Below are 21,944 nucleotides of genomic sequence, written 5' to 3'. Positions count from 1 at the left end.
ACGCCAGCCCCAAAGCCTGCTGACATAATGTAACAATAATAACACTAATTGTTAAAACTGTTTTTACATAATTGGTAAAATGTTAGAATGTTACTAGGCTCTTCAAACGTCTAGTGCGGGACTCATAGGAAGGGGTCCCTGAATAATTCATTTAGTCTCCTGGGTAACGATTAGCGAGGTGACTGCCCATACGTCACTGGTCACCGTTTCTCAGAGCTGAGAGATAGGCATGAGAGCAGTCGCTGTTATATAAAAAGGTTTTGAAATTCTTTATTACATTGAGTAAATAGGTTTCCTCCTTAATTGACCATTGACGGCCCCGTTCCCACCGAGGTGTTAAAGGATAGAACATCGAACGAGTCATTTCCACAGGAGCACAGCCTACTGTATAGGGAGTAGTCTTTTGCCATTTCCAGGAAAGGCTGCATTGAGGATCCCAAGGATGAAGACACAGAAAAAGAGCGTTCTGCTTTATTGATTGAGTTGATATTTTTTTTTATATTGTGAATTTGTACACACACACACACACACACACACACACACACACACTGGCACGCATGCACACGCACACAATATTGGAATAAAATCTGGGTGAGGTTTTCTGCATGAGTGCATATTTCTCAACCATCTGTCCTGTAAAGAAAATGCCATTCTTATTTGAGCATTGCAATGGACAAATATCCTCTCAGCCAGCTTACAAATTAACCATGTCACATGACAAGGAAATAATAAGTAACATTTTACACAAATAAGAAATGCATCAGGACAAGGAAACCTTGAACACAGGTACATTTTATTTCAAAGAATATTAGGAGTTCACTGTGTTACAAAAGGATTTTTTTAAATGATAACACAAGATAAAGAGGAACCTTGATGTTACAAAACATGGAGTATTACTGGATATAGGAACATTCCCTGGAATCTTTTTAAATATATAGAGTTCTAGAATATACAGCAGCTTCCGGGGGTGAATTCCTTTCCCAAAGTTGTTTCCATTTTCATTTTGATTCTAAAGAAAACAAGGCATCCAGTGGTAAAGAAATGTTTACAAAGTTAAGGTGCAAATAACCGACAATGCCAGATATTTTACATCTAATATACAATACCTTTTTATGAGGCAAGTAAAGAAAATAAAATGTAGCAATTTTTTTTTATTTTGAATCATATTGTACTCCTGCTATAGGATAAGCAGAAACTATAGACTCCTAAAATCTGGTCCTTGGTTTTACCCCACATTCAAAAGGTTCAAATCAACTTTTCAGGCCAACAGTTCTCTCACTATAAGTCTTTGTAGGATTCACTTCTTATAAACAAAGTCCAAAGAAGAGCCAGTTAATGTATCACTGTTGGTCATGATTTGTCAAGGACGTTGACATTTGTTCTGTTTGCATTTTCGCTAAGACACAAATAAAACAAAAACAAAAGTAGGGGAAACTATATCTTACATTCATAAACCATAATGGAATATCTAATTTTATGGATATAACCCAGAGAAGGATTATAATATACCAAATAAAATACAAATCAAAGTACAAATTACATAATTTACAATTTCAAATTAAAGGTCCAACTGCAGCAAAGCCATAGAGATACCTAGTATTTGCATATTAAAATGTTTTTTGAAATAGAGGAATCTTAAACTAACATGTAGAAACATCTCCAGATCGGTCTCTATGAAAACGTGACCTCCCACAGACCATAACAATGAAAAAACAGACAGATATTAATTTAATAATTACAAACATACATGGTCTTTTCAACAGACGAAATAATGAAGAAGGAGCATAGAAAGATAGGACTTTTATCATCATCAAAAGGCGACCCTTTCCTAATGGTTCTGTATGGGACCTTTTTATGCCAAAAAACTTGGCACATTACTGTTGAGTTAATCAAGAGGCCAAATTAAAGACATCAGTAGACTACATTTGCGTTACAAAAAAAAGGATGCATATAAATATTAGTATTGAACCTTTTACTGTATGAACCCCAAACAGTAAGTATTTGGAAAGGCTGGCCACAACTCAATATCACGTCTCTAATAGGTTCTTAGCACATTTGATAACAACATAACCTTGTAGATAAGTAAGAATGATAATGAGTTAAACACACACCCAAGGAGAGTGTTGCAAGGCAGTTTGGGAAACTAACAACCAACTATTACCAACTTGCCATGTCATACCATGTCATGTCATGCCATGGACTAAAAACAGTAAAGTACTGTATACCTCAAACAGACGACATGTAGCAGGTACGTACTGTAGCACTTCATAACCTTTTGACCTTTGACCCAGAGAGAGGTCACCTAGAGTGATGGATGCTGGTGAGAGAGGACATAGGAGTCAAGTCCTGGCTAGCCATGTCCTCCTTCATTTGGATTACCTTCCAGACAGACATCTAAGCCAAGGTGATGATCAGCAAAAATAAAACATTTCAAACAAAAAGATGCTGATTAAAAACAAACAAAAATAACAGGTCTGAAATACGGACAACGTCAACAACACATACAGTATATCATCAATGATCCATTCGACAAAATTAATCATCCGTTGCCCTCACCGAAAGGGGTCGATAAGCAGATAAAAGGAGAAGCATGTATTTCACACAAGAGTTTAAAACGTTCATCCCTTCAGAATGGGCGATTTTACACTAGGCATGTGGTCTCCCGCCCCCGGTGGATGACATCACCTCCACTACAGCGCCCCGCTGACCATCATCATCTACATACATACATACACCATTCGCCACCATTAATTTTCCCAATAAGGACAAAGAAGGAGAGGGGGGGGGTAAATCTTCACACATACACTTCTGTGCTGCTGTGTTGATGGGTGGGTGGGTGGGTGGTCTGTAGTGGGTCGGTGGGGATATGCACTGACACAGCCCCGGCGTTGTCGCCCCGCGTTACAGGAGAGGTTGCTGATAGTAGGCGGCGGCTTGCTGCTGAGGGGCGGGGTGGGAAGGAGCTACCATTTGGTAGGAGGCTGGAGGCATGTTGGAGTTAGCATTCTGATAGGCCGACATGTCCATTGCCACCCCCATCTGATGCGGGTAGGCGCCGCCGGGCGCTTGGCTCATGTACGGTGCGTTCATGCCGTTGCTGTAAAAGAAAAACACCAAAATCACAGCGTTAGCCATGTTGCCAGCTAACAACAATAATGACGCGGGTCGGCGCTGGGCTTACTGTGGGAAGACGTACTTCATATAAGGAGGCTGTGGCTGACTGTTGGGTGGGGACGAGACGTTGGGGGGGAGTGAGTGGAGGGGTCCGGGCTGGTCAGTCCCCATGTTGTAGCCCTGCGCTGGGGGGCCCTGAGGGAGACCAGGGGGCATGTAGGACCCTCCAGGCTGGCCCGGGTAGCCCTGAGAGGAGGAGGAGGAGGAGAGAGAGATCAGAGTCAATCTTGGATGATCCTACTTATCATTCATTTCTAATCACTTTCCCTCATTAAGTACATAATAAAATAAACTACAACTACTTCTACTACAGCGGGAGAAACTGGAGGACGGCTCATTGTAATGCAAAGAATGGAATTATTCCTCATTCCATGCCTTACAATGAGCCCATCCTCCGATTTCTACCTGCACCAGCCTCCACTATCCTACTACCAGTACTACATCTGATGGTATTGAATCAGACATGCGTTTGAAAATAAATGAAGACGCCATCACGACAGGTGCAGGTACGACAGAGCGAAAGAAAGAGCTTCTTTTCTTTCTAAAAATTAAAAACAGGGCTATTCTGCAGCGCTTGGCAAAAACAAACTAAGAGACAAGCAGAGCCTCCGTCCAAGCATGACCGCTGGAGCCGTCATTCGTCTCTCCGTCTCTGAGGAGATCCGCCGACATCAATCATCACAGAAAGAACCGGCCCGGCGGACCAAAACACGGTGTGTTTCAACCAGTCACTGCCTTCCCCGAGGCTCCGCTGTGTGTGTGAGAGAGGCCACGCCAAGTGTGTCAGGACAGGAGAACGCCTCGTTGTCGGTTTCTCTGACCTGCATGGCTACGGCCGAGGGAGGTGCGTAGTGGGCCTGGGGCTGCATTTTGGAGTAGGCCGAGTAGAACGGCGCCTCGTTCATCAGCTTGTTGTAGAGTTCCAAGGCCTCCAACACCTTCACGTTGAGCTCCGACATCTCAGAGTGTTGCCTGGCCAGACAGAGAGAGACACAGAGAGAGAGAGAGAGAGAGAGAGAGAGAGAGAACCGCATTGCGTTCAGAGAGAGGAAAGGAGAGGAAGGGAGGGAGGGGGAGGAGGCAGGTCATCACGACACTTGTAGGACAAAGACTCTTGGGTTCTGTCCAGGTGAGTCATTCCCATCCAACTACTCCTATCTGTTAAATGTTTGTATTTATGGAACCCATGCAAGATACTTGCAAAACAAATAGAAGCTATGAGGAAACATAATCATCTTCATCTACATATGATGCGGCAGATTCTCATGAATCGGAACAATGGTTTTTTCTATGATGAATTCACTACCTGTCGATATCTTCTAGCTTCTCATCGATCATTGGATTCATCTGCTCACACGCACCTGGGTGGTCGAAGCAGAAACACAAGTCAATCAATCAATCAATCAATCAAAGCAGAAAAACAGTGAAGACTAGGGGGCTTGAGGTACACAAACAAAACAGGTCTGACTGGCCGATCCAGCCCGTGTCCGTGACTTATAGGATCATTAAGATATGGTTCTCTACCCTCCAGTTGGACCAGCTCATGGCAGTCTGGCTCAGCATCTGCAGGGTCCGTGTTCTGGAGCAGATGCAGCGTTCTGTCCATCTTCTCCTGCAGAAAGAGAGAGAGAGAGAGGGGGGGGGGGGGGGGGGGGAGAGTGAGGGAGGGAGAGAGAGAGGGGGGGGGGGAGAGAGAGAGGGAGGGAAGGAGAGAGGGGGAGAGGGAGAGAGAAAAAGAGGGGGGTGAGTGTGGTAGGGGGAGGCAGAGGCAGAGAAAGGAGAAAAGAGTCATGCTAATACTCTTGGTATTTGTTCGACTTATCAAGAGTATGAGTCATAGTCATGAGGCTGGCTTCCATGAGTGTGACCTGATTCAATACATGAACAAACAGATACCCCCGATCGTCAAACATATGGTAGGTATACAGCAGTGGAGGCTGGTGGAGGACGGGCTCATTATTCCTCATTCCATTCCATGCTTTACAATGAGCCCGTCCTCTGATTTCGAGCCTTTCGTCAGCCTCCCCTGGTACACAGTACACTACCTCATCTATGAAGACAGGCTCAGGCTCCACTTTGGCTTCTATGCTGGTCTCCTCAGGAGTCACTGTCTTCTCCACGTACGTCACTGTGGAACAGACATGGGTTTCATTATCAAACTGGAACACTACTGACACCCTCATCGCCTCGTAACGATACTGACGTTGACTATTGTTATGCTTACAGGGTTCCTAAGCATCTTCCATTACACATTTCCAGACTTTTCCCAGTAATACCGACATTTTCAAACTGCTCAGTTGATTTCTGGGTTTATGTTTGGGGGCACATCTGTCATAAATGTGTGTGTGTGGCGTTATCTGCATCCTGACCTCTGTCAAACATCCAATAGGTTCTAGCTACATAAAGCTACATGTAGATGTGTAAATGATTTGGCTCTGAAGAAATATTGAATTAAATTCTGAACTCTTCTGGTATGAATACGGCATAGGTCTGAAATCACAGATCCTTTTCCAGACTGTGTCAATTGTTTTTTTTGTTGTTGTTTTTTTCCATATAGATCTGGAAATGGTGAATATTATATTCCATACTTTTACAGACTTCCAGACCTGTGTAGGAACCCTGTGCTCATGATAAATGGAAAACCTACCTATTTCTGGCTCAGCGTTCAGGTTGGTCGTGACAAAGTTGGAGGGGAAGAGTCCTACTCCTCTGTGGTTCTCTCCTTTCCACCAGTTTGGGTCACTGTTAGGGACGAGTTTGATTATTCCATGAATCCATTAGTCAATCGCTGGCATCCGAACTGACTTTAAAATAGGTGATCGACTTTCCCCTCCCTGTCAGGGACACAACTGAAGCAAGCCACTTGTCTGTGAGATCGTGGGTGGGATTTGTGCCATTTGACACTGCTCTTTCATTCACTCAGTGTTAATTACTATTCCCTTATAAACAAACTAATGCATACATTGATGGTGAAACTTGAGAGGCTTGTCACTAGAACTAGATGAATGATCCCCTTTTACAAACGGAGGGGGGGGGGGGGGGTTAACCATGTGATGGTTTCCATAGCAACGGGCGTACCTGTCGTCCAGGACGAGGATGAGCTCGCCGGTCTTAAAGGTCAGCTCGTTGTCCTCTGCCGCCTCAAAGTCATACAGCGCCCGCACCTTCCTGGAGTCCCTGCTGCCCCCTCCCTCGTTGGTGTTGAAGGGGGGGTCCGCCGCCACCGTGATGGGCCGTGTCTCCGCCTGCTGCTTCTGCTCCTTCAGGGACAGCTCGATGGCTGCCGAGGAGAGAGGACCGTGACAGCGAGTGTCAGGTCACCGTCGCATGAAAACACCGTTTGATACCCTGAAGAACGCAGCTTAGATACATAGGTATCGTTAGCGTGTACACATGCTTGTCTGTGGCTCAGTGGGTGGAGCATGGCGCTACCCTAAGGTTGTGGGCTTGATTCCCCTGTGCGACCATACATACTAAAAAACCCTAACCCTCACTTTACTGTCAGTCGCTTTGGATTTCTACATGTAGGGTGTTGTAGAGTACAACAGGGAGGGGTGTCCTGTCCACTGGATGGTTGTCTCTATAATCTATATACCTTTGGCCAGGTCGTCATCGTCAGATGGTTTGCTTGCTGCAGCAGGCGTGCTGACCTTTGCGGTGGACCCCTGTAGTCAATACAGATCGACAAGGTAGTTATAGTTAGTGTGTGTGTGTGTGTGTGTGTGTGTGTGTGTGTGTGTGTGTGTGTGAAAGAGAGAAAGAAAGAGAGAGAGAGAGAGAGAGAGAGACCTGCAGAGCAGAGGGATGAGAAGAGAAGAAGGGTTGGATTATCTGCGACTTTACTGCCACCAGTGGGGTGTGATAGGTACTACAGCCTAGGTGGCAAACCTCAGGAGTAAGAGAATAGGAATAGAGCCATGAATCACAGACCCACTGAATGTCATGGCTCTCTATGTAAACAAAACCTCAGGGAAATTGTGTAAATCTATATTGCACAAATCATTTGGAGGCCCTGGGCAAAGCCCAGTCCATTATGCAGTATCATTCATTAACATGCAAACGGACACACTGTCTGTGTATCTCTAACAAAATAATTCCCAAGCCAGAAACATTAAACATTAAAAGCATCCAGAAACTCCTTTATAGAGCCTATACCATTACAATCACAAAAGGAATTCAAATCCTCCCATAGACAGAGCCAGGGTGTATCATCAAATATGTGAGAGGAAATTCCATCATAAGCTCACGCCTTAAAAAACACAGACATAGAAACTCCACCCCAACCGCTCTATCGGCAACACATGGGAGCACACAGAGGACACGGGCGGCGGAGGCAGCATTACACTGGGGCACGGCTAGCACACACACACACACAGGCACACAGGTACACACGCACACGCACACAGGTACACACACGCACACACACACAGGCACACCCACACACGCACACAGGTACACACACTCACACACACACACACAGGTACACACACACAGGCACACAGGTACGCACACAGGCACTAGTTGATTTGATTATGGTCCACAGGGTTGACGTCATGAGACCTAGCTGGGTCAAACAAATCCAGGTGAGAGAACGGTAGCTAGTATCAGGGATTGTGTGGTGTCATCTCTTAAGGCTACGGCTAGGAGGGCGGTGAAGTACGGGAGAGAATCAAACTGTTCGATAGGTAATAGAGATGCACCAATCAATACTGAGCATCGGTATTGGGATGATATTTGTCTAAAATGCTGGAATGCTGGAATCTGAGATAGGGAATGCTATTTACTGATGCAATGCCATGACGCAAACTGTGGTTAAAAAAAAACTTGCCAAACACGTGCGCTGGCGACTACGGCTGCACAGCTGAGAATGACAAGCGAATGCAGTGACGACAAGAGCAACCATGTCTGTGGCCTGGCATTACTTCACACTTGAGACAGAAACCTGTAAATCTGCTTTTCAGAAATTTGCACGGCGAGTGTTTTTCGATGGGTGGCAGTTAGGGTCGGGTGGTATACATTTTTTCAGACCTTTATACTGTCCTCAAATTATATATATTTTTTAATAATAACGTAGCGTGGGGCTGGCAGGAGCCGTCTTTGCTCCATATATTTAATCTACAAAACCAATTATTTATGTGGTGACTGCTATACCGTATGAGATTTAGCATAAACAATCATTTAAACTTACGTGCCGATCACAGCTTGGCAAACTAAACTAAACAGTTGGATAGCATAATATGATAGCTGAATAAGAAGCATCACACACTGCATTAGCAATAATATAACCTGTCTCATGTTCTATGTCATATGGCCGATAGGCCATCATTTGTCTATAAAATATTGATTTAGTTACCGTCATGAGACGATGCTCTGAGAGTCCTAATTCCGCTTGCTTCTTTTTGAGCTCTCTCTTTCAGGGCCAGCTGAGAGAGAAGGCGGCGGTAAGATAGTTGAGCCACGGCCTATTCAGGGCCCTGATGGCGGCTGCAATGTTAGCAGCAGTGTCAGTCCTTATGGCCGTGAGCTTATTCTCATCCAAGTGCCGCATGGAGTGCATCAACAATGTTGTAAGCCGTGTGGTTTTCTGGAAAAAAAGCGAGTCTGTCGGCGTTTTGACTGTAGTTTCCAGTCGGGTGACAAAGTGGACGGTTAACGACGTGTATGCCGTCATGTTAACTGACGACCACACGAACGGCTGTCTGAACCCGACAGCAGCACTTGATACAGACAGATATCTCATCCGTGCAGCTGCTAATGGGTGTTTCAGTTTGAGGTGCGGGTGTAGATTAGTTCCCATTAGTGTTCTCATCTCTGGCCGTCATCTTTTTCATGCAAGTCTTGCAAATAAACTTGTCCAAATCTGCAGGCTCTACTTTATCGTCGGGTCGGAACCTGAAACGCTGCCCTATAGCAGCAATGGGATTTTTCTTCTGGGGCCGAGTCATTAGTGCTAGCCATCTTTTTTTTTCCTTCTCCTTCTCTAACCTTAGGTGGAAAAGGTCACATGCAACACCCTAAAGGTTACACTCCTGAAATTATTCTAACTCTTTCTCCAGCCACACTGGCACACTGCTGTTCCACATTGAATTGACAAACAACGGTTAGTTTGGCAGTTTGATAGGTAATGGAGCAGAAATTTCATGACGGTATTGAAAAGCATACCGTGGGGATACCGTATTACCGTTATACTGCCCAACCCTACTAGCAGTAGCATTTCACATAAAAAAAACAAAAAAAAACACCCTTTTATCAGATTGGTACTTGGTATCGGCCGATACTCAAAGTTCAGTACTCAGGAATCGATATCGGCAATGAAAAACTGGTATGGGTTTGTGTGGTACCATCTGTCCCAGCTAGGGCTAGGAGGGTAGAGGGTCAAATAGTTCAATAGGTAAGGAGGGGTAGGTTATGGTTAGAGGACTGCAGAGATCAGGCTGTACCTGTACAGAGGTGAGGCTGGTTGATGTGTACCTGTGAGCCTGTGGAGGGGAAGACCACACCATCCTCTCTCAGGGACTTGATGGTGGCACTGATGAGACTGAGTTGCGGATCCTTCTGGAACTCCTCGGCCCACTCCATCATCAGAGCTTTCAGCTTCTCACACACTTTGGGGTGAGCCTGTGTGGGGGTTACCAAATGTTATCCTCTCCCGTTATAGTCTACTGTACATCCAAAACATGCTCACATTGCAACAGAACATTCCTTGGAAAATATTTGGTCAGCCTCCAGGACATACCCTGCTTAAGACGCCTCGCACTTCACTGGCAAAGTCCCTCGAGCAGATTTCTAAGTGAAAGATTCTTCCACTGTTGTTCACGCAGGCACCCAGTAACTGCACATTTAAAAAAAAATAAAAAATAGGATCAGTAAAAGGTAACTTCAATATCTCTAAGTTATCACAGTACAACGTAGGCAGACCACATAAAAAAGAGATGTAGTGTTTTAATTCACTTCCACAATTCCATTAAAAACAATTCCATTCCATTATTAAACTGAATAATTCATTAAAACATTCATAAAAGGTGACATTGTTCAAAATTATGCATGGCTTTTATGACAGTGGGGATAAAGTTGTCTGAGTAAGTGGAGAGATCTATAAATAAAACTGCCCATGTGACTTCTTCCCCTACGGTGAGTCATGGAGAAGGATCACATGGTCTTTAACAGCATCACTCCCAAAGAACTCTGAGTAGCAAGATAGACCTGTTGAGACTCCTGGGGCACCTTCCCTGTGCTGCTGACAGTGAGGAGGGTTACAAGCTCTATAGTCTCCCCGGCCAAGAGCATAGTGGGCTCTACTATGTACTCCTTAACTTACGCCTTCTGCATATTAGTCCATCTTTAACCGAATTCCTCTACTAAATCAACTGCATAAATGTACCGATGTAAACCACTGTTTTAACTCAGTCATAGAAGATCTTACAACACACAATAGTCTGGCGATTGATGGGCTAGTCTGCTTTTGTTCTAGATGTGTTGAATGACACTAAAGTGGGTTATTATTATAAACCAGAACTCACAGTGAGGGCTTGCATGGCGACGTGTGGGACCTTGTGGTTGACTCTCTTCATGACTGACCTGAGGCAGTCCTTTGCCCTGGGGAAGACAGGAACAAACAGACGCAAATATAATATTAGTGAGGCCCCATTAGACCAACTCTGGTTTGTTCTTTGTTCTCAAGTTGAAAAAGTATGCTTACAATTACATTTTACATTTATGGCATTTAGCAGGCGCCTTTATCCAAAGCGACTTACAACAAATTAAGTTACGATTAAGTTGTGTTTTGTGTGTGTGTGTCTCTGTGATTATTGTAACATTGACTAATTGTAAATAATAAGAATAATAAATATATGTTTATACATTTAAAAAAATACCATAATTAACATGCACTTCTGGCAATTGCTAATTATGAAATGATAAGTACTAGAAACTAGTCTTAACTTGACTCGATATGATTCCATAGACGCACAATGAACAATACACAATTTGAAAAGGGGCCAAATGCTTTCAGCAGGAAATGCAGTTAGTGTCAGGGGAGGAAATTAACAATGGCTCATTGGGCTCAAAGGGCTGGGCAAAGAAATCGATAGAGTTGAGAATCACCATGTCATTGTTCACAATACTGTATTGATTATCCAGCTCTAGCATTGCAATCCGTTTAATTTTGTTATTTTGGGGGGGTGGTTTCTGAGTTATACCAATCATGTATTGTATACATAAACATCAGACTGCCAATGTGGTACGCACTACGCAGTAGGTTCAATTTCCAGTTCAAATTTCAGTCAAATATGTAGTGTACCACAATGTATATCAATAATATCTTATCGTATCGTGACCCACGTATCGTGTCATATGCGTATCGTATCCTGAGGTCCTTGCCAATACCCAGCCCTCCAATTATGTTATTTCGGAAACAGGATGTCTTCTTCCAGCTTACCCATTGGGTGTGTGTCCGACCCTGTCACATATATCCATAATGAGGGCCCAGTCCTCGACAGTATTGGTTTCATTAGTTGCTTTCTCTGAAAACATGGAAAACAAAAATACATGTGAAAAGAGATTCAGTCATTAGCAGCTTGTCCTGTTAGCAAAATCAGTTAAACTAACCTTGAGCATTGCAATTGTGAAACTTTAGCCAGGAAGACGTTTAAAGAAAACATGATTGTTTTTGTTATACCACAGCTTGGTTGAAAACGCGATTCTGATTGGCTGAAGAGGCATTCTACAGCATTATTTTTTCGATAACTTACAGTTGCAAAAGATAATTGTTGCTCAGAAATAAATTCTTTAAATGTCAAGAAGTATCACATCTTGCGATGATCATGGATCAGCTTGTATCCCTAGACTGCAGCCAAAAGATAATTCCTGGAATGCTTTGTAATCATACAGGTAACTACAGTATTTACATTGTAAGCACCCTGGATAGAAAGAAGACCATACAGAGCTAATTTGAATACAACATTTGCATTTGTGTAGCAAACATCTCAGTAACACACTAGCAACAAAAACTGGTTGTACACTTAGTGTAGCACTATTTTCAATCGACGAACTAGTAGTACTGTAGCTAGTTACTGTACATGGTGATGACATCAAATATATTCACTATCTAAGTTAGAACCAGAAACATCAGCTGTAGTCGGCTATAACAGTTAGCCAGCTGATGGAAATAGGCTACATTCAGAAGTAGCTAGCTAGCAGAGTATATCAAGACATTGCCATATTGGGAATTCTTCAAATTCATGGTCTAGAGAATTAGTTGGGTGGCTAACTATCATACGACTGACGAACTATTCAACGATTGCTGCGTTGACAGCCAGAGCTAGCTAGCTGTCAGGCTAGTTGTTGTTGTTGACTCGCTAGCTGACTAGCTGGCTAACGTTAGCTAGGTCACCTAAATCAAAACGTCATTGTTCCGTTCGACTTACCAACATCTTGGTCGAACGGGTTTTGCGCAAATAAAGGCATGGTTGACTCTTTTAAAACAAACCACCGTTATTTGACAAAGAAAATTCAGAGTATGTCTATGAAGAAGATACAATTGTCCCTTCCTCATCCATTAAACTCTGTTCACTTTCACCAGTTGCTCTTCCGTAAACCTGGCTGTCAATGAACATGCCTGATCATATTTAGAGAATTGGATTGAGAAGAATTAACACTCAAAATTACATTTAGACTAATCTACGTATGTATTAATCTAAGTCAAAAACGTAAATTATAATTTACTGTATATCTCATAGACATATACACCTACAAATGTATTATACAGGCAAGTAGATAGACACCTCTGAATAGTCATAAAAAAATAAACTGGTGTGACACTGCTACCCAGAGGATGTATGAGGTAATGACGACAATAGGTCATATATTTTCTATCCTGCAATATTGTAATAACAAGGGAACGTAATTCTATATTTGAATATGTGAATATCTTGCAATCAACTATACTCAAGATAAGAACAACCACTAGCTGCTAAATTAAATCAAAGCCATGCATTTCACCATGATCAAATCACTATATTAATTTAAGTCACTATCACTGGGGCATCTGCACTAATAACAATAACCTTGTTATTTACCACTTGATTATTCACCTCTAGCAAGTAGCAGCCTACAGCAGAGACCATCCCTGCCTGCAGTAGTGTGCTGTACTGTACTGTCCATGGTTACAGTAGAGGGCGCGCTCTGCAGAACGGGTGCCGTACATCGCGGAGGCCTTCACGCCTGCCATTTCCTGATTCGGTGAACCGATTTGCAATTATCAGTATCGGGCACCGCCAAGTGGGATTCAGTCATGTCTGCACCTGCTATGGGGACCACCAAAACGGCTCACATTGATGTGAGCCAGAAGAAAAAGAGGGGCCCCGGTGCCCTAGCGACAGCTTATCTCGTTATATATAACGTGGTTATGACAGCTGGGTATGTACACTATTCTAATATACTTCCTGTACTATGCTACTTTAGAGTGTGGAGGAAGCGTGATAAGCTGCTGCCAGAATGAATGGATTCGAACGGCACGCGTCTGCTGCGATACAATATACGAACTGTATATTTTTGGCTAGATCTTACACATTATGCTTGCATGCATACTTATCAGGAAGTATCGAAGTATCATGAACAATGACATAAATTCAGTGTGAAGAACTTTAATTCGCTGGCGACGCGGTCGATAGCTGGAGTCGTTGGCATCCGACAGTAGACTTGATGTTGATGACTATTGATACTTTGTAACCGCCAATTATCTGGGCTTTTTTATTATTTATTATTGTTTCCCCTTTTAATGCCGCGCACGAGCAACAATGTTGTCGTTGAGTGTAGCCAGTAATTGCATGGTATATGCTATCTCTCATGATGGAAACAATTGACCGTCTCATCGTGTACAGTAATAGCTTGTTCTTCGCTGAATGTAAGCTACTTCAGTTCCAACTGTAATTGTTATGGTGCACCTGCATTTGTATGACAACTACAGTATAGTCTCACTAAATCAGAGATTCTGGGTTCCGAGATTATGACTATATATTGGGCACCACCAATCAGTAGCAGAGAGCAATCCCCATGCTCTTTAAAATGTTAAATACAGTAACATTGCAATTTACAAGTGGATTTCGTCTTTATTATAATTATTATCGATCATTGCTTCTCCTTTAAATTATAATGTTCAAGCATCACGCATTCAAACTGGGATAGCCTCACCATAAGCATTAAGAAAAATAAATCCCCCCCATCCTACATATCAATTTCTTGGTCAGCACTTCATTGGCGACTGTAAAATTACAGTTTGTCATGAGGGAAAATGCTAATGGTCTGAAATGAGACCATATTTACCCTTAGCTTGCAACACAACGTTGTTGGTCAAGGAATTGAGAAAGCCCTCCTGTGTTTGCCAGATATGTTAAGGGTAGAATGGTGTGTGCTCAGCCTTCCCAACCTGTTAGGTCACATTACAGAAATGTCCCTTTTTTCTCCTGTCTGGTGATACTTGCTCTGCTAGCCTACTTGTTTACACCATTGGAGCCCCACCCTTCAAATCCCTATTCATGTACATTTGAGTACATTGCTGTATTCGAGTACAGGGTTTCTATCTGTTCATTGTGGGCTACCGATACAACCAAGTTCTCTGACACAGTCAAGACAACTCAAGTCTATTGATGTACAGATGCAGTTTCTACCTGTTTCTAATATCCGTACCACCAACATCAAAATAAGTTTGATACCGTTCCCACTTCTCAGCAACAAACATATTTGGCAACTATCAGTATTTGGTTGAGCTGCTTTGCTTTACAACTCGATAACAGAAACATTTGTCTTTATTCCAGGTGGCTGGTGATTGCTGTGGGGCTGGTCCGTGCCTACTTAGCCAGAGGTAGCTACCATGGCCTCTACTACTCTATAGAGAAGCCCTTGAAGTTTTTCCAGACCGGTGCTCTCCTGGAGGTGGGTGAAGGCCGCACCACAGCTCTAGGGCCTGTAGGTCAGACCAGGGCCTTTATTTTGAGAAAGACTGACAGCGACAATCAGACAACCCCTTCTCTTATCACTCCCTGGTGGTGTTTATAGCATGTTCCGTACATACAGTGCCTTCGGAAAGTATTCAGACCCCTTCACCTTTTCCACATTTTGTTGTGTTATAGATTCAATTTAAAATGGATTAAATTAAAATAATTTGCCATCAACCCACACACAATACCCCAGAATGACAAACACGTTTTTTGAAATTATAATACATTTTGAAATGCAGAAATATCTCATGTACAGTATTCAGACCCTTTGCTATGACACTTAAAATTAGCTAAAATGCAAAAATGTCATCAACAAATCACTCAATAAGTTGAATTGAGTTCATCTTAATGCAAGGATAATAGTTCATGTAATTTTGGAATTAATATCTTTGTTTTTATAGGGTCTCTGATTTGCATAGGAATCAATTGCACACTGTGTAGATTAGGATGTCACGACCAACTCCCCAGTCCCTACCAGTGACAAACCCATAACTTGATGCAGCTATCACTATTCTTCACGCGAGAAATGGTGCAGAAACTGCATTGCATGTGCTGGATTTGCACCACACCTAGAGAGTATCATAGCAAAGGGTCTGAATACTTATGTACATGAGGTATTTCTGTATTTCAATTTGAATACATTTACTGAAATTTAAAAAAATTGTAAAATTTGTCATTCTGGGGTATTGTGTGTGGATTGAAGGCAAATTATTTTAATTTAATCAATTTTAAATTGAGTCTATAACACAACAAAATATGGAAAAAGTGAAGGGGTCTGAATACTTTCTGAAGGCACTGTACCCTTACAACCCAGTGGCAGGAATGTTTGACCATACAGTGTTGTTTGATTCTAAATAATATATAAATAGATAAATCTTTTAAGTTTCACCCGGCAGCCTGTACCTCCACAAACTATTGTGTGCGTTGTCATGCTTTTTTTGAATGATTCTTCAATATAAACTCCACCATAAGGGCTCTCCCCAGCTTCCACCACTGTGTTACCTATTTACAGTCCAAAGGACAGTGTTACACAGTGACTCTCTTAAACCACGCTGTATCACAGAGATAAGGGATTAGATTAAATGTAACCAGAGCTATTTTACACCAACTCCATTTATGAAAACATCTTCAATCACAGGTTATTCCTGTGATTAAGTATTGATCAGACAGACGGCACAGTGAAGCTTCTATCTAAATCAATGTCTCTTGAACTGTATTGATACACATTTTACATCTTTTAAGTCTTTTAGCAGACGCTTTTATCCAAATCGACTTACAATGAGTACATTTATCTAAGTAAGTGAATCAACTATACATCAGTCATTGCAAGTAAAACCTTAGATAAGAACAAGTGCCATCAGCAGTCGCAGTGCTAGCTTCACATATTTCTAGGCTATATTTTGTCTCACCCCCCTGAGGAACCATCAAAGGTATTTTTACATGCACACTTTTGTTATTCCGACGTAATGACAATCAAATTCAACTAAGATATATTTGTATGCTTTTCATTTCCTTCTGTGCAGAGAATCTAGGCTAATTATGCTGGATGTATTGTTGTTGCTACTTTGGTCATATGGTGTGTGTCTTAGCTCTCACAGTTATATACTAAGATCTTTTCTTTGATTCCCTTTCAGATTTTGCACTGTGCTGTGGGTAAGTTCCTCCCTCCTCTCCTCCTGGTAACAGGCTGATACAGTGGTCTCTTGTATGCATATCAGCAAGCCAGTTATTGTCGTTAAACCTGGATTTGTCAGGACAGAGAATCTAGAAGATGGTGGTTGGCCTAATCTTGCCTGATGGTGCTAATGTGATAACAAGACTGCAGCAGTGTAGTCGTGGCACTCCGGGGTTCACAGTCCACTCATCATTATCTGGGATTTGAAGCTAAACCTGACCTTTCACAGAGCAAATAAGCCCTATGCAGCTGTCTGCACCCAGCTCTGTGCTGCCCTCTGCTGGCCAAGTCCAGACACTGCAGCAGTGTCTTCATGTACAGTTTAGCCCTAGAGTAATCTCGTTCCTAAACACTTCCTCCCTAATACTTGGAATGTCTGAGGACCAAGGCTTCAAACTTGGCCTTTGTTTACAATACAAGGACCGGGAGAATCTAACAGTCGCATAGCCATTTGCTTAATCGTCTTAAACTACCAACCAATCATCTCCCACAACACCTCCCCCCAGTGCTTGCGCACCATGTGTTTCTGATTCGGACCTAGGCCTCTCAGTCGTATGATTGACTAATATCAAATAATGACAAATACTTCACTCAGTAAATTCTCTCTCATTTCAGTAAATTCACTCCTGTTAAGGCCAGATTTAAATTGGTGTTATTCCAGGCTTATTTGCTCTGCACAATAGCCTGGGGACAAGGTTAGGCTTAGTGTGATACAGTAGAAAACAGTTGCATATGTGTACAGTATGTAATTTATGCATTTTTGCTATGTTATCTTAGGTAGATCACAATATTGCAGTTGAATGCTTGTCTATCCGCCATGTAAATTGTAAAACACAGCCCCTTCTATATTCCATGTCATTTACACACGTGTTGTAATGAGGTGTGTTGGGAGGTGAACAACCTCTAAATGAATCATCTCTTTTTTTCCAGGTATCGTGCCGTCCTCTGTGGTTCTGACAGGATTCCAGGTGTTTTCTCGGGTGTTCCTCACCTGGGCTGTCACACACAGCGTGCGAGAGGTGTGTACGTTCTCCGCGTGGATGTTGGCACATCCTGTTTCATTCTGCTATCCGTTTGCCCATTATGGAGCTATCTCTGTCCACTCTTTTGAATGTCAGGATGAGTCCATTTTAAAAACACGCGTATGCCCTGATGACAGACCAAAGAGGAGTATTCATACTTTAATATGTGGCAATGGTTTCAGGGGAGCAATGCTCCTTGATGTTGTTGGTCTTCATGCCAAAGACAGACAGCCTAGCTGAGGTACTAAAGGTTTGTGAGTGTACAAACGTAAACATGCTTGAAACCAACATGGTAAATAACACTGACATGTTTGTGAGGTCTGACATTTTGTGTGTGTATGTGTGTGTGCGTGCATTTGTGTGTGTGCATTTGTGTGTGTGCATTTGTGTGTATGTGTGTGTGTGCACATGCGTGCACCTGTGTTTACTTATCGAGACTAGTTTTATCGAGTTTTGCTTTTTTCCTCATCTTGACTCCGTTCTCTCTCCTTGCCTGTCTTCTGATGAATGAGCGTCCTGCGATGCAGCATAGCGTAGTGGGTGCAACAAACTGCACGGTTTCTGCTATAACCCCCCCCCCCCCCATCTACAAACTCAATAGACTAGCTATCGCATGGCATGCCAGTGTCCCCTCTCTCCCGGTCTCACCCCCATCTGTCCCTCCGGTCCCCTCAGGTTCAGAGTGAAGACAGCGTCCTGCTCTTTGTGTCGGCCTGGACCATCACAGAGATCATCCGTTACTCATTCTACACCTTCAGCCTGCTCAACCACCTGCCGTACCTCATTAAATGGGCCAGGTAAGGCTCCTCCTCCTGATTCTCTCAGATTGCTGGATCATCTAATGTGTGGGTCCAAAGGGAAAGTCATTTAAGCAATAAACTAAATACTGTTTATCGTCATTGTTGCCACAGGTAGGGGGAGTTGTAAGGCATGACGCGCAGCAAAGTGCCAGGAAACCCCTTCTAAGTGTGACGATAAATCACAGCCTCGAAGGCATTATTGCTTTGATACAATAGTTACACAACAAATCCCAAAATTGTGGTGGTTTCTGCCCTGCCCTGAGAAATATAGTTGCCAAAATTACAAACGTTGTCAAGGGAACGTGATATCCAAGTCGACTGTGGTGTAGGAATATCATAACAGGTGATTTAACCGTGACATTGTCGTTATTAAATCACGGCTTTGAATGCCTCTTGGCCACAACGCTTGTTTTCATCAACCCGTTAATAAATTGCAACCAACAGAGTTACATTTTTTGGAACAATTTGTTTTACAATCCCCAAATGACATGGTGGTAAACTAGAAACCACATTGTAACGGAGTTGTAACAATATGATTACATCGGAACTACATTTATTCTGTGATTCACTGTAAAAAAATAAATAATACTAATACAAGAAAGTACCAGTTGTTACCAAGAAGTGACACATTTTTTTTCAAATAATTTCTATTAATTAATAGTGACTACCCATTTTTAACACATACGCTCATGCAGGTGAATACTAGTGGTAATTGGACCCGTAAAAAGAGTAACCAAATTTAATAAAAACATAAAATATACAAAAAGGCTTTTAGGAAAACAACCTCTGCCTGTACCCTCATGTATCATGATGGGAGTATGTATCATATAGAAACATGGGAGTCTATGGCACTCCTCCCCCATAATGTGTTTTTCCCACAACCATGGCAACGGTCTTTAAGAGTCTCAGTACCTAAGGGGGACGACCTGCTCTGTTGCCAGGTGGCAAATTATTAATATTCTGCCATTGTCAGCCATGGCTAAGATGCTTCAATCTGTTCACCTTCACTTAGTATTTCTAAGATGGATAAATGAGGGTTTTTCCAAAGGTGTGAAATTCAATAATGATGCTAAGATTAGCATTGTTGTAATTTAAGGGTGCCAACATTAGCATTGTTGTAACTTAGAGCATATTGGGTAGGTACTGCAGAGTTTCAACAGAGGACAATATTGCATACTAGCAAAGGCCAACTTTCATGGATGCAACCTTTGATAGACATACAGTATACGTCAACAGAATGAAGCAACAGTTTCTATGTTTGATGGGTTGATGAAAGTCCTGCTCCTCTCTGCTCTTTTATTGCTATCGACCGTCACTTGGTTTAGAATACATTTGCTGAACATTTGTGACTGCCCTAACCCATACTGTACACTGTCCTACTGGTGATCGACCCAAGTCAACTTTTTATTTCATTTGTATTGTAACAGCCTGATATTTGTACTGTTGAGGAAGCTTGCAAAGTAAGCATTTCATTGTACAGTTTACATCCTGTATCCTGTGAATATGATCAATAAACTTAGAGTTGACTTGGTCTGTTGACTTAAGAACTTGTTCCTTCCACCCACCCCACGCCTCCCCCCACCCCCACGCCTCCCCCTATCTCCAGGTACACGTTCTTCTTTGCTCTGTATCCCATGGGCGTCACTGGGGAGCTGCTGACCATCTATGCAGCTCTGCCCTACGTGCAGAAGACAGGCCTCTACTCTGTAACTCTGCCCAACAAATACAACTTCTCCTTCGACTACCACACCTTCCTCATCCTCGTCATGATCTCCTACATCCCCTGTGAGTCCCTCAGACGCCTCAGCGTCTCTCCTCATGTTCACCACAATAACACCACAATTATGCTGTTGCTTTCAAGTTGCCATTTTAGATTTGATAATGGGCAGCTACTGTGTGATTCTGTGGTGAACATCTAACGGAATAGCTTTCTCTTGTGTCATGTGGTTGTGGTTGTGGTTGTTGTTGTTGATGAAAATGTTGTTGATGTTGTTCTTGCGGTCCCCAGTGTTTCCTCAGCTCTACTTCCACATGATGCGACAGAGGAAGAAAGTCTTGGGACACCAGGAAGACTACAGTAAAGTGGAGTAAACCAAGCGGACTGATCACGGGGTGTGGAAACAAGAGAAGATAACCTTTCCAAAAAAAAAAAAAAACATGCCTGGCCAATTAAACATGTCTGCTTGTTGAAATACCAAGCCCAACTGTTTTTCAGATCAAGAAAATAACTTGGAGGATGATGATCTAACAATGTTTTTTTTGTTAATCAATTGGTTGCTGGGCTGTTGCCTGAGTTATTTAGACGCAATCTTGTACACTACGAACTGCTTTTTTGTTTTCTTTTTAAGCAAATGCAGTTACAGTTACCAATGCTATCAAAATGCTTACTCCAAGAAATTGTTTTGTGAATCTGATACAGTTGCACTGCCCCTTGTTTTGAGAGACAAGCAGAGTTCTGCTGGGTGTGAGGTTTGGTCATGATATTTGAATTGAATGCACTGATACAATCACTAGCCTCTTCTCTAATGGCACTGTAGGAGACAAACGACAACAATAGAACCCCTTCCCCCTTGTCCCATGCTTTGTGCTCTCTCTAATGAATAGTTGTTGTCCTCCGTCAACTGAACTGAGGACGAATCTTGTTAAGTTATTCGACTAATTTATTTCTGCAACTAGTATTTTTTTCTCCTGCAGAAATACTGATCACATTCCCTGTTTGGTGTAATAAAGCTTTTTTCATTCCGTGCTTGCAAAGTTTTCTTTCTAATTGTGTTAAATACTCAAGTACTTACTGCAGTAGTTGAGTGTTTGAGTTAGTTGCTACAAGATAGCTTCCTACGTAAGTGTAATTAAATGTATTAAGTTGTTTAAGTTGGATTTCTACCATTGGCAAGAGTATGTGTTGACTGTTTGGAACATTTGGTTTCTTAACTTGTATATGTCGACTGTGGGTTGGTTTAGTTGGTCTGTAGCTGTTTGTTTGACTTAGGGGTACAGTACACAATCTAATGTACAGAGTAGGTGGATAGATGAACAAGTAGTACAGTTACCTTGCTCTTGTGTATTCTTTTCTGAGAAAAAACATTTATTGAATTAAGCTCAAGGCGGTCAGTCCGGTTCCTCAAATTGTCTTGGTGTGACTTTGGTGCAAGATGCTGGAAATAACCCTGAAAATGTGTTGAGGATTTAGTCATTAAGCCATTTCTGACTATTTTTATTTATTCACAGTTTGTGTTTAACTGGTAGTGTGGACGGTGCCAGAGTATGCGCTCACAGG

General features: G+C 42.4%; 2 protein-coding genes across 2 annotated transcripts; one reads left to right on the top strand and one right to left on the bottom strand.

Annotated features, from left to right (window-relative positions):
* Positions 1 to 772: 772 nt before the first annotated feature.
* Positions 773 to 12,751, bottom strand: stam2 (signal transducing adaptor molecule (SH3 domain and ITAM motif) 2). Its single transcript, XM_083681993.1, has 14 exons — positions 12,600 to 12,751; positions 11,612 to 11,696; positions 10,695 to 10,770; positions 9,911 to 10,006; positions 9,646 to 9,792; positions 6,770 to 6,839; positions 6,253 to 6,454; positions 5,822 to 5,916; positions 5,220 to 5,302; positions 4,699 to 4,786; positions 4,481 to 4,535; positions 3,996 to 4,146; positions 3,197 to 3,360; positions 773 to 3,097 (listed from the first exon to the last, which is right to left on the bottom strand). Exons 1-14 carry the CDS (start codon positions 12,637 to 12,639, stop codon positions 2,902 to 2,904), a joined length of 1,548 nt encoding a protein of 515 aa, XP_083538119.1. The 5' UTR covers positions 12,640 to 12,751; the 3' UTR covers positions 773 to 2,901.
* A 631-nt stretch (positions 12,752 to 13,382) lies between these two features.
* hacd2 (3-hydroxyacyl-CoA dehydratase 2) lies at positions 13,383 to 21,413 on the top strand. The gene is made up of 7 exons (XM_083682480.1): positions 13,383 to 13,590; positions 14,988 to 15,105; positions 16,805 to 16,823; positions 17,776 to 17,864; positions 18,543 to 18,664; positions 20,274 to 20,452; positions 20,676 to 21,413. Exons 1-7 carry the CDS (start codon positions 13,466 to 13,468, stop codon positions 20,756 to 20,758), a joined length of 735 nt encoding a protein of 244 aa, XP_083538606.1. The 5' UTR covers positions 13,383 to 13,465; the 3' UTR covers positions 20,759 to 21,413.
* The last annotated feature ends 531 nt before the right edge of the window (positions 21,414 to 21,944 follow it).

The sequence above is a fragment of the Argentina silus genome (genome assembly GCF_951799395.1).
Source record: "Argentina silus genome assembly, chromosome: 12".
Taxonomy (NCBI): domain Eukaryota; kingdom Metazoa; phylum Chordata; class Actinopteri; order Argentiniformes; family Argentinidae; genus Argentina; species Argentina silus.
Note: the sequence above shows the minus strand (reverse complement) of the source record. Positions and strands in the feature narration are given on the sequence as shown.